Source organism: Agelaius phoeniceus, chromosome 1 (assembly GCF_051311805.1).
Source record: "Agelaius phoeniceus isolate bAgePho1 chromosome 1, bAgePho1.hap1, whole genome shotgun sequence".
NCBI classification, from domain to species: Eukaryota; Metazoa; Chordata; class Aves; order Passeriformes; family Icteridae; genus Agelaius; species Agelaius phoeniceus.
In genome coordinates, this window is record NC_135265.1 from 60,532,142 (window position 1) to 60,548,460 (window position 16,319).

At 34.7% G+C, this 16,319-nt stretch overlaps 1 protein-coding gene across 2 annotated transcripts in view; it reads right to left on the reverse strand.

Moving 5' to 3' along the window:
- Window positions 1-16,319, reverse strand: part of ATP9B (ATPase phospholipid transporting 9B (putative)) — a 151,235-nt gene that overhangs the window by 62,926 nt on the left and 71,990 nt on the right. For both annotated transcript variants that reach the window (XM_077179951.1, XM_054629997.2), the window contains exons 10-11: window positions 10,555-10,630; window positions 3,505-3,581 (exon numbers count right to left, since the gene is read on the reverse strand). In XM_077179951.1, coding sequence (XP_077036066.1) covers window positions 3,505-3,581; window positions 10,555-10,630 — 153 coding nt within the window. The remainder of the gene's footprint in view (window positions 1-3,504; window positions 3,582-10,554; window positions 10,631-16,319) is intronic.

The following is a 16,319-nucleotide window of genomic DNA, read 5'->3' on the forward strand; positions in this document are numbered from 1 at the left end:
CAGCAGATGTAGAATTCCATAAAATAAGACGGGAGAAAAAGTGTTTTGAATGCTGCTTGTAAGGATTAGCAACATTAAAACTATTTTTATACTTATCTGAAGCACACTAGGCAGATTACATAGTGTAGCTCCTTTAGAGAGGCTACTGGTTTCTCAGCAGTTCCATTTAAGATAATTTCTACTAATTTTGAAGCATTACTGTGTACTTTCTGGGTGCATATATATTGCAAAGTCCAAGAAATTTTTATGTTTCAATCTTAGTTCCCAAAATACATTACCTTGAATTTATTTCCATCTCCTGACAAGGATACTGTGGTTTTTAAACTTCACCCTCAAAATCTGTTTCCATTGATGGAAACAAGTCACATTTGCAGAAAGGTTGCACCAACAGTCTTGCTTTCTATGAAGACTAAAGCTGCAAAAGCAACTCTGAATTTAGATAACAAAAAACTGTTCTGCACTTTAAAGAAGAATGAGAACACTGCAAAATGCCAGACAAAATAAATAAATAACCTTAGTTTGTTAATTTCCCTCTTGGTTAATTAACACCTATAAATGACCTTTAGCATTGACAAGTCCAACTTCATCCAGAAAGCCAAGGTTTAAGAATATCTATCCAAATAGGATTGATTACTGATTACAGCATTGTGAGGAGCACAATTCAATCTGATTTTTTTTTCCTTTACAGACTGGAACTGCATTCCTGAGTAAGCTGATGTGACTGCCAATGAGGTAAAATGCAGAGAGTCATTACACTATAATGTTGATGTTACTACTTCCACATTTATCTGAAGCACAGAACATATATCATTTTAGACTGAAATTAAACCTTGCCAGAAATAATTTTTCTTTATATTGTTGGAATTAAAAACATATTGAATTGATCCATTAAGAAAATTCTACACTCTCTATCTTTGTGTTTTTCAGACTGTGTTTGCATCCTTAGGCAATGAAACAATTTTTACAATTGTAATAAAACAAGTAAGCGTTGACTTTAAGTTAAGAAAATTGTTGCTTGAATGACTAAATACTTCAGCAAACACAATAAATCCTTCTAGGTTTAACATACAGATAAATCCCATGCTTGAACAGGTACATAAATTTCACAATTTTTCCTGTCCAAGTTTTCCAAAACTTATTTCAGTTTTAGTCTTTTGCTGAGCATTTATAGAGCAGGTCTGCATATTTAAATTTTAATATTAGTTCATTCAAAAAGCATCTAGTGTTAAGAAGGCAAATTAAAAATCTACCATTAGAAAAAACAAATTTATAATATGAAGTACAGCAGTAATATTATTCTCCAGAAAAAAATACAACTGTAGCACCTATCTGTATTTCAATGAAGAGAGTACTGATAAAAGAGTCAGGCCCATGAATTTCTTGCTTATTTCTGGACATATGAGTTTCAGTTTGACAATGTAATTTGGGAATCATAGATCTTAGTGTTTGCTTTCTCCCAGAGAAAGAAGACACCAGCATTATTGAACTATGTTCCCAACAAGAGTGTATCAACACATTGTAAAGGAAAATCTCTAAAATGTTATTTTTATTTTCTTCAAAGAGCAGCAGAGAGAGACAATGTGCCATTTAAAACGGGTTTCAAACAGTATTTCAAGCAATGCTTTCCTAAAGCAGAACAGGCTGCAGACTTATTTCCTCTCAAGTTTGCAGCAATAGCAAAACTGATCAATTTAATTTTGATTTTGTTTCAGCAAGTTGTATGCAAATTTCTTTTTTAAATGTTCAAATCTTTAATCTCTCAAATGTAATACATCTTCTACTCTCAAAGGTTATTTTAGACTCCCTTTGCCCTCCTTTTGGGTCCTAATGCTACATACCCTAACTAATATGTAACCATTATTTTCAAGCTTGAGAAAACACAGGAGGATCCCTGAATACACAGAGGAGGAATGAACTGAGTACTGTTTGTCTACCTTCTACATGGCTAGCTAGCACAAAATATCACTGACAGATAGCAAGTGTCTCATCGTACAGAAGTATGCAAACCAATCTCATCCCATGGTAGAAGATGAAGAAAAATAAGATGCAGACTGCAAATAAAGGTACAGCTAAAATTACATCTTAAAAATGATGACAACTATTTTTTACACTGCAGTACTTACTTACTCAGCTGTGAGAGCTGTAAGTAGTTTCCTGTTTTCAGTTCCCAAATTCATCCTAACTGGCCATGTTACATGTTGGTTACGTCTTTAAACATGGTTGTTCAGTTCACAGAGACAAAATCTCCACTCCAATATTATTGTTGAAATAGTCACATACAAAAAATTTAACATTTACTAAAAGCCTAATACATCCCCAGAATGTGTTGAATTTAGGTAATGCATGCTACACTGATGCATACTTCCCTATCAGTTTGCTACATTAAATAATTTCATTTTAAACACCTGTGCAAATTATTTATTAGGGAGAAGTTGTTCAGAATTCTTGAGAGAAAGATTCTGTTACTAAAGGGCTCATCTTTGTATCAGGTAGAAGAGAAAATAACCATACACCACAAACATTCTGGTTCCATTTTACTCTATTATTTTAAAATGCATGTTACAAAGATTACAATAATAAAAGGCCATCTTAATCCTCATAATGGTACATATCACCTGTCTCTGTCAATGAGACATTTAAAAGCATCTCTTTATTAGAAATACAAATCAATACACTCAGGAGACTGCAATAACTGCTTCAAGCAATTTGTATTATCATTTCACTCTTGATGTTCCTACTCAGAGCAACTTATTATGAATGGCGTGAAAATGGCAACCTGTCATTGATGATTTTTTTTTCTAAACCTCTTGCAATATTTTTTTCCTTTCTTAATATAATTATCTTACTAAACACAGGTCTAGGTTGTAAGGTACAGCCCACAGCTGAAGTTCTATTTCTTTAAAATTGAGAGTGCTCCCCAACTTACATTAGAAACATTACTGATTAAATGAAGAGCTATTTGCTTTGTTTAGACCTGAAAGAATCTTGTACAGAGGGAAGTACTGAAACCTCTGGTATCTTCTTGACAGAAAAATCTCTTGAAAATGTTTTAATTGCTTGCAAAAATCCCTGAAAGACTGCTCTGGGCAGTGACTGGAACATCAATTATCTTGTTCTACCACCACTGGTAGCCTGAATAAACTTTAGTATTCTGTTATAAACACTCCTTAAAACTACTGTTTACCTTTAGCCAAATACTGTACAGTAAAATAATCTGGGAGAAGTGAAAATTAACATTTAGCTGTGAGACAGAATTATAAAGGTCTGAAGATGAACACTGATACTTCAAAGGCAAATGCCCACATTACCACCTGTAATACTCCTAGCTAAAGGAAGAATAATTTTACTTTCAAAAGGAGACTGTGGCAGACTGTACCAAAATTCAAGGCAGCGCACACATGAAACATACCACAGCAAAAGCTTTTAGGTTTTTGGGTTTAGGTACATCTCTTTTTAAGTCTTCTGAGAACAGAATCTGGCAATTCCAGAGTAAGACTAACTTACCTTATTTTTTGGATTGGATGTGTTCATTACACTTCGTGTTTCCTTGCCTGTATAAATAACAACACCAATTACAGTTCCTGAAAAACAAACAAAATCCCAGAGGTGTCAGGTAAATGAGAGATGTTCCCAAATTACAACTTGCACTAATTTAGTTCCTTAAATAAATCAAATGTATGAAAAAAAACCCCAATATTTCTGCATAACACTGTGAGTGCTGATTTTCAGAATGTAAAATGAAGAATTATTTTAACTTCTGCAATAAACACCCGTAAAGATGATAACATGCTTTCCTTGTTTTTTATGGAAACAATACTTCCAATGGAGCTCGTTAGAAACTTGTATTTGAACTTAAAATTTCCTCCAGCTGTTTTCAGAAGTTAGGACAGCATAAATAACTGCAGAGTGAATAAAAAATTAGTAAAGTGGGGCTGAACACATCACACACCAACTGCCTGCCACCTGTGCCATCTATAACGAAGTAAAATCTGGTTCAGCCAATTAATTACTTTGATAGAGTGTTATACAGAAATATTATCTTCATTAGCTTATAAACATCTTAATTTTTAAATTATTTTTAGCCAATTTTTACAGCATGGTATAGGAAAATCGGCTTCAGCATCACTAAATAAATTTTTATATTAAAAAAATTCTTTTATTAATATGTTACATAACACTTTCTAGCGTAAAAAACTCCCCTTATTTCTATTACTTCATAAGGTAACCTGAAATGGCTTTATGGCAGTACAACCAATAACATGATTTTTTTTGGGGCCACTATGATATGAAGAAATAATAAACATAACTATTAAAAAACTGCCTACTCAGGAAACTTCTTAAAAAAGGAGAAGTATTACATGTTTGTCTGACATTAACCTTATTTGTCTTTGGCAATTAGAACCTCATATAAGATCTGCTACCACTTCTCTTGTAGTGTAACAGGTTGTAAAAAATTGAAGAAACTCCCAAAGACAAAAATGACGATAGTGAAAGATGTTTGCATTAAAGATGTCTGCATTTACTCAAAAATAAGAATGTATCCTGGTTTAACCCCAAGCAACTAAATTTTATGCAGCTGTTCACTCACTTCCTCCCCAGAGCACCAATGACAGGATGGCAAGGAGGATAAGGAAAAAAAAAATTAAAAAGAAAACAAAACCAACAAAACAAAACAAAAAAATCTCATCACAACTCATGGATTGAGATAAGAATTGTTTAATGACTGAAACAAAGTAAACATAACAGCCATAGTAGTAATACTTCTGATAATATTAATGATTATAAATATTGTAATGAGGAGGAAAAAATGCAAAAAAAACCCAAAAACAAAACCAACCAACCAAACACCAAACCCCACCCCCCCCAAAAGAAAACAAAGACCCAAGTGAAACAAGTGATGCATAGTACCATTGCTCATGTCCACTGATCAATGCCCAGGCCACCCCAAAGTTCCTCCAATAGTCACTAATCCATAATTTCTGAACCCTTTCTACTGTCTCCAACCAATGTCCACATATCCCTTTGGGGCACTTTATTTTGGAGTGATCCTGAGCTGACCTGTGTCCAATAGTCAGAATGTATTGGACAATACGCTTCAGGGAATCTCTTCCTGCACACTCCAGCAACCTCTGCTTTCAAAGGTATTGAGTTCAGTAGAAGTTGGGAGGACTCTGCATTCCAGATGGCACATTTCTAAAAAGCTTCACCTGGCTGCTGCAGCTCAGAAAAACAAACTGTCCTACTTATCTCATATTTTGTTCCTTGAAAAGTTGGTTTAAAAGGTGAAGGTCAGATAAATTCCATTTTGACGACAGAACTTAGAGCAGAATTTTGGTTAGATCTGACTAAGCTGCTGCTTATAACAAGTCATTGATCTTAGATTTTAAACTTTCTGACATCAGCACAGTATCAGTGATAACTAAGTGTTCCTTAAATCTGAAGTACATTGGTGTAGGGAACTCTATCTGTAGTTTTATTGCTGTCCCACAGTGGCTGCAGCAGGGACAGTTCTGGTGTCCAACAACAGGAACTGAATCCAATCTGAGATTTCTGAAAGCACAGCTGTACTGCAAGCCTCAGCTTACAAAAAGCACCAACTCCTGTATGACTATGTACGGGGCCTCTGCAAACTGGCTCTCCTACACTGGGCAATAACTGATAGATACGGGTGGAGTGCTTAATGATGGGGAGAGAAGTTAGGACATACCACTAGAAAAAATATGGGCCTAGAAAAAAAAAAAGAAAAGCAGACTTGTGATAGCCAGGCATACTCTGAGACCTGGGTGTGATGATACCAATTTTGGTATCTCTCAAGCATACATCTTCACTCTATGAACCATAGAAAAACCAGGGTGTGCTCAAATTAAAGTCATAGGTAGGAGTTGGCAGAAAATACTGCTGTGCATTTATATAAATTGTTCTTATTTTATCTAAAGTGACTTCACAAGACTGACATCTGCCAAAATGATGATGCAATTCCATTAATACAAATCTTCTCTCAATAGGTATCTCAGCAGGTTTCTTAGAAAGCTTCATTATCTTGTTCAGCATTTGAACCACACTGATCATTACCACAAGTGGAGAACAATCAGCTAAAGTCCATACTGTAGTGGACTTTTTGAGGTTTATTAAAATTTAACTGCTAACTGTCCTCTCTCCCTTTCTGAAATGAAACCTACCGAAGCTTTCATTAAGCACAAACACCACAGTCATTGATGCCACAAGCAGAAGCATCTGAAAGATAACTAATTTAATTGAAGATAAACTAAGAGTTTTACAGAAAACTCAGTGGTTTAAGTTACTTGCTTATATTTAGAAGTGTTTCTCCAGGGACAGTAGTTTTGCAAGTTTTCACTAACCAAAATTTCCTTTCCTTCAGGCACTGTTATTAATTCCACAGTGATAATACAGATATTAAGAAGGACAGAGACTCTGTGCCTTACTGTTACTTTTAAAAAACCTGCTAGAATACTGCTTGTAAGCGGAAAACTCAGAATATTCTTTTCCTATCTTACTTATTAAAGAATAACTAAAGGATGACTGCATGCTTTGGACTTGAGAAAAAGGCTTTTGATTTTCATCCCTGCCAGAGGCTTCCTGTGTGATCCAGGCATATTAATCTTTGTCGTTTTTAGGGTTAGGATAAGCATCATAGAGACAGTCACCAGATCTCTGTCAGACCTTTACAGCAAAGGGCAAAAAGACCTGCAGATTGGATATCAGTAGGAATCTCCATTTAGATATCTAAACTATCCGTTTTGAAACTGGGTATATACTAGATGCAGAAAATGGATTCCCCTTCCGCCCTCCCATTTAACTTATTGTTTTTTTGAGGGGTAAAGAGAAAACTAAATCCAGGGAAGGTAAACACCTTCCAAATGCACAAATTTTAGTAACCTCACTCTTCTGAACATTATATTTTGATATAAAAAATGACATGGAATAGTTTATTCTTGAGTTTTTTTGGAATGACACAATTTTGTTGAATCAATTTTTTGGTTTCCAAATTTCCAGAAAACAAAAATGTCTTAAATTATAGCAAATACTTTTCTTGTCACTTCTACTGTTCTAGCAATAGGTGCTTTTTTTTCTCTGTAGAATCCATTATTATAGTATTCTGATATTCTCATGAGCTTTTGTAATCTGCATTAAAGATGCAGTTGATAAGATTTCTTGAAACCGTTATACATTTAAATTTACTGTAACTGATCTGTGAAATAATTGATTTGTGGTCTCTTTCTTCTAGAATTGTCATGGCATCAGCAACCAGAGCTCAAGTTTTCTGAGGTATTCCCCACATAATTTCCCAAACACTTTTCCCAGCCTAACCTTGACCCTCTGCATCACCTTGACAAATAGCAATGGCATCTATCCTGGAGATAGTGGGCTATCCTACCTGATGCAATGTGGTTTTTGTAATGTATCAAAGAATTTTATCAGGAAATTCAGCATCTATTAATCACTGGGAGGGGAGCCCCCTCACCCAAAAATTGTCCTGTATGTCCTATACAAAACCATTTTAAAAATTAAATAAGGCTTTGTATCTGCAATTCAGGTACATATTCCTTTCCTGGGTGTAAGTGATATAGCTCTCTCTGCTCCTGAGACTGACACCATCAGTCAGTAATATGTCAAGATAATAGTGCTAGGTTGACCCAGAACACTTTGTAACAACCTACAAGGGGTTGGAAAGGGCCTAACAGGGTCCCAGTGGGTCACAAATTTGCTTGGCTTAGTAACAGATGCTGTCCAGGCTGCTTAGAGAGCACTGGAGGGAACAGCCTTTCAAGCTAGACAGTATTAAAGACTGTCATACTGAAGAGTCTTAGGGTAAATGAAGAGATGTACAGGAAACATTGCAGGGCAGAACTCTACCCTCCATTACCTGGACTCAGGCCTCAAATCCCCTTTCTTGAACCAAAGTGGAATAGTAATAGAATTATTAGGTTTGCACACAAAGGTCATAGACTTTTTCAGTGAAAAATACCAGTGGGTAACAGAACTGTGAACCTAGACCGTGAGGACACTGAAATCAGATACAAGTGTGGGTGAGGTAGCTGTCTACAGAATAGAAAAACTGCACATTTTCACGTAATGCAGGTTGTATATTCTTCTGTTTTCATGGAATCCTAGTGTCACTTATGTATAGAAGCTGTGCACAAGCATATTCTTCCACTAGATTTTTCAGATATAATTAAGGGCTGTGACTGATTATACTAGGGGAGAGAATGCAGAGGCACCTGCAAACTTGTTTAGGCAGAACCCACCTTTGATATCCTTCCATGGCAGGTTTAAGCAAGTCAGCTCATGTATATTTATAATGCAGTCAGACAGTGACCAGCATTTTTATTAAGATTTTCAGTTGTCACAAATCTTGGAAATTCAATTATTAAATCTACTTAAAAAAAACAACAACAAAAAAAAAAAAAAAAAAAACCAAAAAAACCAAGCAAATTTAATTAGCTCAGCATCGTGTTCTAACTTAGTTATGTACATTCAACTTGGAAGTGAGATGGAAACAACTGAATGATGCATCAGTTATCAACCAGATCTAGAACATCTTAATTTTAACAAATTGCTAGATGTTTTACCTTATGGTCTTCCTCATGACTATATGCACAGTGTACCTCTAAGATCTTGTAAATGTCTTATTAGATAAGCAACAGACTGAAGGAAATAATTTCCTAGTTTTTGCTGAAGGGCTAATCCTATCAAATGCTAAAATTACATCCACACAGTTCCTGAGTAATTCTTAAGAACTGGATTTTTGCCCTACAGGACAATGAGTACTTACATGAGAGAAGCACATTACCATGGTATTAAATTCCAGTTAATACATGAAATGAGGTAAGTGAAATGAATGATATGCCAGAGGTTAGATATAATTAATGTCACAAAATCAGTTACTGAAGGAAATTATTTTTGTCTGGTATCTAAATTCAAGGTAACTTCTGTATGCACACCATGGCACAATTTTTAATTTCATGATCACATTATTTTTCCCTTCAGAAGGCGTTGCAGTCTTGAAGAGCCATTCAATATTTTTTACCTTGTATTGTTCAGTGAGTTTGCCTTTAGTCTGCCTTAAAGTCTTATTCCACTATTAAAAACTATGTCCCAACAAGAGAATGATCTTTTCCTATGTTTTTCCACTGCCATCATCAATAATGACCTAAAGTCCTTCATATATAATTAAACTTTCACAAGACCCCTCAGAAGTAAAAAACTCAAACTTATCCTAAGGTATAAATTTTACAGAGAACTGTTTCCATTAATATAGGTGCCAAATTTAGATAGCAGATCAAGAGCAATCAGTCAATAGCTAAACTTCTAAACAAAATCATCTGCCATGGAAATGAAAACATGAACAGCTTTCAATTAAAATTCAAATATACTGATTCAGAATTAAAGAGTTTGCAAATGCATACTCTTTGTTTGTAGTTTTCTTCCACACATAGATTTGAGGAAAAGGAAACTCAAACCAAGTTTATACTGTATTGAAATTTATAATTCATGAGAAGCATCTTTTTATACAAAGTTAAAGATCTCGACTACCTAAGTTAAAAACCTGAGGACAACTTTAGGCATCATCCATTTGACCAAAGTTTATGAGAGAATAATTTTCCAGTGCAACAAACCAAACAACACTAAAAATCAAAGATCATGACTATCTTTTCAACTCAGGAAAGGAGTGCTCAGTCACAGACTTCTTTTCTACCTCGTCAGAATTCATCTCTTTCCCACATACTTCCAGCAGGCCCCTCACTGATATAAGAAGTCTTCACAGTAGGGACTAACGTTCCAATTTAGCTGGAGATTCTTTAGTTCCTTTCCATTTCTTGGCTGCTTCTAATTGTTCCAATTTGCCATCTTAAATCCTAGTTCTCTTCAGAAATCATGCTCTCTCAATTCCTTATTCTCAGTCATCATGCAGAAGAATAACCACAGCCCTTTTGACCTCTCTTACATAGAGCGAAAATGAAAGAAAATAAATTTCTGCTCTAAAAACCAAAAAGTTACAATGGTTTTAAGTCTGAATAGAGCATCTAGGTATTAACGTGTACTCATTTATTATATCTGGGACATACATGAAATGGTAATAATATTTAGATCCCAATATTTTAAAATTACCTAACTTCGAAACTTATCTCTCTGATTAAGACTTTGCCTAATAGAAGATACTAATCACAGAGTATACATAGAAGAAAAGCTTCTAAATATGCAAAACTACCCTTGCTTTTCAGCAGGGAAAACCATCCACTGTGATTGAACAGAGCACCTTACAACTTAAAGTTTTAATTAAATCAAAAAGGTCAGTGATGTCAGTGGGCTACAAAGGACTGTAATACTGAAAGATCAAAATTTAAGTTAAAAAACCCCCAAAGCTATTAAGGAGGATTAAAAATGTATGAAAATATTTAGAGCAGCATGATAATACCAATGGGAAGGCGGAAAAGCAAAAGTTTAATAGCCTGGAAGATAAAACTATTTTACAATGTGAAATATTGTAAATAGTATTTAGATACATTAGCAGCTTTGTATTGCAGCACTTACCTGAAGCAACAACAGTGCTTGCCCATAATGTATTTTCTATGCTTAGGCTTTCATGAACTGCAGGATCACTGTCTTCCTGTTAAAAATAAGAACAGCTAATAAGTGAATCACCATTACAAGAAATTAAGAACCATGTCATACCATCTGAATAACTGGCACAGGATGTTTGCATCCTTGTATCAATCACTGTATAATAGCATTCATTGCACATACACAGATAGAAAACATTGACTAAAAAGTGAAAAAATGTTTGAAGTTCATATTACTTCTATCCAATCATTCTAAAAGAACCAGTCAAAAGTACTTTAAAAGTAACATATTCTTTTCCTCAGATGTATCAAACTGCAGAACAGTATGTTACAGCATGCAGTTTAAGGTGAGTTAGGAACACTAACTCTCAAAAATTAACATCCTGTTCTGTATTTAAATCATGTAAAATTCTTACAGTAAGCTATGGTGATCATAATTTTGCACCTGATCAACATCATATAAACTTCAGGGAAAAATATTGCAACTTTTAAAATGAAACGTAGGCTTGTATTATCTTAGCACATGCTTACAAAATATATACTCCTTGGGAAAATACTTCCAATAGAAAACTGCTTCCATGATTACTTTAAACATCCCCTTTTTTTCCTCCCCTCTCTCCTCCCAAGCAATAATGATCTGCAGATCGTAAACAGACAATCTTTCATAATCAATTTGGAGCATGTACAGATTTGTTGCTCATTAGCAGCTGTGAAATGTGCTGTTTACAACTAAAGGAAACTTTAGGAGGTAGGATAATCAAGTGTATTTGATCAAATTACAGCTTGTAGCTAAACATTTTGCAAGAAAGGGGAGATGACTTATTTATCAAAGAAAGCAATATACATATTGTCAATAATCAAAACCTACTCCCATTTTTCATCTCTATTTTGAAATAACCACCAAGCACAGGATGAGCTGCACAGAAATTTCTGTTTCTAAAAAAAGAAAAATCTCCAATTTAACACATAACTTTTTGTGCGTAGATCAAGAGATCCCAATATAGCAAGGGAACTATAGTTCTTACTCCCCTAAGTGAGGAAAAATTGTAATTTAGAAGGTATGGAGAACCAATCTGTCAAAAACAGAGGGGAAGAGAGGGAGATATGGAATTAGCCCTAAGAAGAAAACCACAAATTTTGAATCAAGACTTATATTCTGATGATCTTGGGATTAGCTCAGTTGGTTAGGGCATGGTGCTAATTATGCCAAGGTTATGCCTTCAATCCCCATTATGAGTCACTAACTAAGATTTGGACTTGATGATCGTTGTGGGTCCCTTACAATTCAGAATTCACAGAATATTCTGTGAAAAATCATCAAGATTTTTCTATAAGATAGAAAGTTCTATAAGATCAGCCTTAAATTAAGAAAAAGGAGAATTATTTTTTGATTCTTACCTCAGGTATTAGTACTGCAAGAATTATTTGCTATACTCCTACATCTTAATACTTAGATTCCTGGTTTGATTTACAATTGTTCCCAAATTATTTGGGTTCTGTGATTATTTCTTTTGTTTATTCCAAATAGAAAGTAAAAATAATTGGAAAATGTTTAAATAGAGCAATAAGGGAGGTCAACATAGCTTCCGTACTAGATATGACTAAATAAACCTGACTTCTAATGGGGAATATGACAGACATCTATGAAACAAGCACATAAAAAGAGAGGATAGATACTGCTTATTTTTACCAAAGAAGAAAGAAGTCATAAATAAAGTCAACAAAATTGAAACAACAGGTAGTCATTCTTAAATATATACTTAGCCTGTGTAACTTCCTCCAATTTCAATATTAAAAGGTTACACACATTCAAGGGTGAACTGGGTAAGTTTAGAGAAGGAAAATTCATTGCAAGTGAATTTACTTACAGAAAACAGCTCTAACTCTTACAGCTCTTCATTTACTTACAGAAAACAGCTCTAACTCAGGAAATTTCCCACATCTTGTGTTAAGAAACAGGTGGCTCTTTTGAGGAGGAACTACTGTGTCCTTACTCTAGTTGTACTCTGCTTCCCAGCACTCTGCTTCTGGCTATTGTCAAGAACAGGATACTAAGCCAGGTAAATCCTTTGTTTTCCCTTATTCTTCAGTTAGCAGACTGTAAGACTGAATTATGAAACTCTTCCATATTACAAGGAGAAATCAAAAGCCCTGCAATGATTGTAGAGAGCTGACAACAGGGTTAAGAAAAAATCACTTGTTCAATGTCTAACACTGCTACAAGATTTAGTGAAATACCTTCTTTTAGGTCATTCAAAATAATGAGCTCTCTCTCTTTCCACTCATGCTCATCCACAGAAGGGTCTGCCAATCCCTTATCTTCTGCTTATTTCATTATGATACTTTCATGTATTTGCTCTCATATTTGCCCACATTATGAACTCACCTAACATTTTCAGGTTTCTACATACAGTTCATTCCATTTCCAAAATATCACACCTTCCATGCCCAATCAGATGATGACTTACCGTTATTTTTCTTTTGTCCTAAGTTACTCAAATGAAAAATACAAGGTGTACTTAAGGGTTATGAGTTTAGTTGTTTCACACTATTTTTATTTGTACTTCTAGAGAGACAGTAGGGGTAGATGAAGCAGGGAAGGACAAGAACTGCAATTCTTGAGTGAGATCAGACCTGTGTTAAGGAGATATGTCTGCAAATCTTCTGACACTAACAGAACAATGTATGTTTTGGGTTAAATGAAATCCATCACTCACTCTCATAGCAGAAATTTGACATATAAGGGCTTCTTTGTCCAGCTGACAAAGTTTCCACTTTAGGTCTGCTGGGTTGAATTTCATTTGGCAGCTGTATGTTTCTTTGTCTTTGAGTTCTGAATTAAGTTCATTACCAGAATAGTGGAGTTCAGTATTATATTCAAGCTTCATATTCAGGCTCAGTTTTTTAATCTGTGAGCAGCATTATCATAGAGGTTTAAATTGTCTATAGTTTCTTTTCAGAAATTAGTCTGCAGGTCATGCATGTGCAGTGAGAAAGGAAAGATGAACAGTGAAATAAAAATTGAATACAACCCATTTTCAGTCCTTTCATTATTAATTTCATAAAGTCCTTTCATGCATTCATAATACAGCTGACCAAGGATCATGACAAATTTCAAGGAGTCATTCAAAAAATTTCAAAGCTATAATTTTTTAGAAATTTTTGTAAATAACAAGAGAGGTCTTTGAGATGAAATCCCTAATCCTTGAGTGAACCAGTGTACCACTTCTATTTGACCTTTTCTATCTCTGTTCCTGCATGACAGGAAGCAGTTCAACAACCCCCATCAACTTTTGTAGGAAAGTGGAATACACATTAATTTACTTGAATCACTGAAAGAGATTCCTTCTCCAACCCAACCCCACAGTTATTTTTTCTGGCTATGTTCCTTTTACTGGCATGTGTTTTGGACAGGGTTTCAGGTTCAGATTAGGCTCCATACAGATCAGCTCCCTAGTCAAGTTGTCTGTATAGTTGTTACTGCTGGCGTAAAGGAAGGGGAGTCAAAAGGAATTCCAAAACATAATGCCATTCTCTTCAGTAGTAACATAAAAGTAAGCCAGATTGAAGTGAACACAACCATTGTTTTAAAACAGGTAATTCTTTACCAAACATGAATGAAAAAAGTGACTTTATGTTCTCTCTACTAAAATGCAAGGCATATCCAAGAAAACATCTGTATAATTAGCATCAGGCCAGAGATTCTACTCATAAATGAATAAAGCTACATGCACCAGGTTTTACATCAGGGTATGTTTATTTTAAGCATCAAACAAGATGCAATATTGTAAAAAATGATATATATTATACAATATAGTTCTGTACCATATGAAAGAAAAAGATTATTGAAGTAGTTGAACCAAACTCAATGACATTTGTTTTCTAAGATTGCTATTAGAATCTAAAAAAATTAAGATATATTTCCAAAGTAAATGAAGAGACTATGGGGACAGAACAGAGCTGCAATATAGAAGAAATAAAAGGAAAATATTCTCAAGGGAATAGTAAAAGTAACCCCCAAATTTAAACAAGAAATAGCCAAGGTTAAAAGCAAGAGAGACTCTCCATGATCCTATACAGAAGTAAGTAAAGGTTAAATAATACTGGCTATGCTAATACACACTGATGTAATGCTCTAGAATACTCTTTAGGCTCTAACTGGTGAAAGTTGGTTAAGAAGTATGATTACCTTTTATTGTCTTTTTACAGAATTTCAGCATTAATAAAATTGCTCCCTCATTTACCAAGCTTACAGAGGAGCATCAGACAGAAGAGAAACTCTAGTAGTTATATCTGTTTACATCCTTGTTCTGTACACCACTATTTAAAAATAAGCCCAGCAAAGACATGGATGATGCCCTCAGAACAAATAAAACTATCTCATAAATTTCCACAAAACACTAATTTAGCTCATCTATTGTTTTTTGATAGTCTGTCTATCAAATGTGAAAGGAGGAGAGGAAATAATTTATGCCATTATTCAAGGGTCAGACATGATCATGCAAGGACACACACTCACTTTCATGCACTGACTGCATATCCAAAATCTATGGTGAACAATGGAAAAACACACCAAAATCTACGGAGAACAATGGAAAACAGGTTCATGTGAAGCTAGCAGATATCACTAGAGTACAGCAAAGCTTTTATGCCTCCTGACATGATTATGCAGGTGTTCTGCAAAATATATCTTCTGACAGCTTCCAGGTTTTTTGTGGATAGATTTGTACTTAGACCTTGCTTGCTCATAAAAACTCCAGCATTGTGCTCCCAAGTTTCTGGTTTGTTTTATGGACACATACTTTTTGAAATTATCTAAGTTTGTCTTTTACATTGTTAGTACTCTGTCTCCATAATGGGGGGAAAAAAGAAAAAGAAAAATCAATGTGCTATTACCCTGTCAACCTGCCCTTGCAAGAATTCTTTGAACATCAATGCTTAAGTAGAAAAAATGTATGCATTAGCATCACTAAGCACACTAATTTTTTTTGCTTTAACATAAAATAGAAATTAGATGCAAGAACTGATTTATTGTAAGAAGCAAGGGCTCACAGCAAAAGCAGAAAGATAAATCAGTAAACAAGTGTCCTAAAACAGCATTTCACAATGCAGAAGGTATACCACTAACAAAACCCAACCTATGAAAAATCTCTAGTGTGATTCACTGTGAACCAAATTTGAGGGCAATGCCCTCTGATGCTTTAAATTGAACACAGAAGTTCAGTTTAAACTATCCTGGCTAGTGAAGCACTCAAAAAAAAACATATATGCAATCCTGAAACCATAAAATGCACCACAGTTATTTACACACACTGGGATATTTGAATCATACAGCTCTTATGACGTGTACAAACAGAACCCACAAACACAAATTACTGTGATGATTTCCCAATGTCTCAATTACTTACACCAGAGTTGTTAAAAAGATTCCAAAGAGTTCAATATATATGTAGGAAATTACACACTTAGCCACTGAGAGGAATAATATGAATTTACAGCTGTTAATAGAAGTTTCATTTGGACAATTGGTCAAGACAAGGTTTAAGTAAACACTGCTGCTTACTGCTTTAGAAAGTGTGAACAAATGACATTTAGTTTGTAGGCAGCATGGACTATGGAACCAGTATAAATTGGTCTTCAAGAGCCAGCAACTGCAATATCTCATTCATCAGTGTATTTACAATTGTGAACTGGAATTTCAATTACAAAACAAAATCTATTACCAATTTGAGTCAC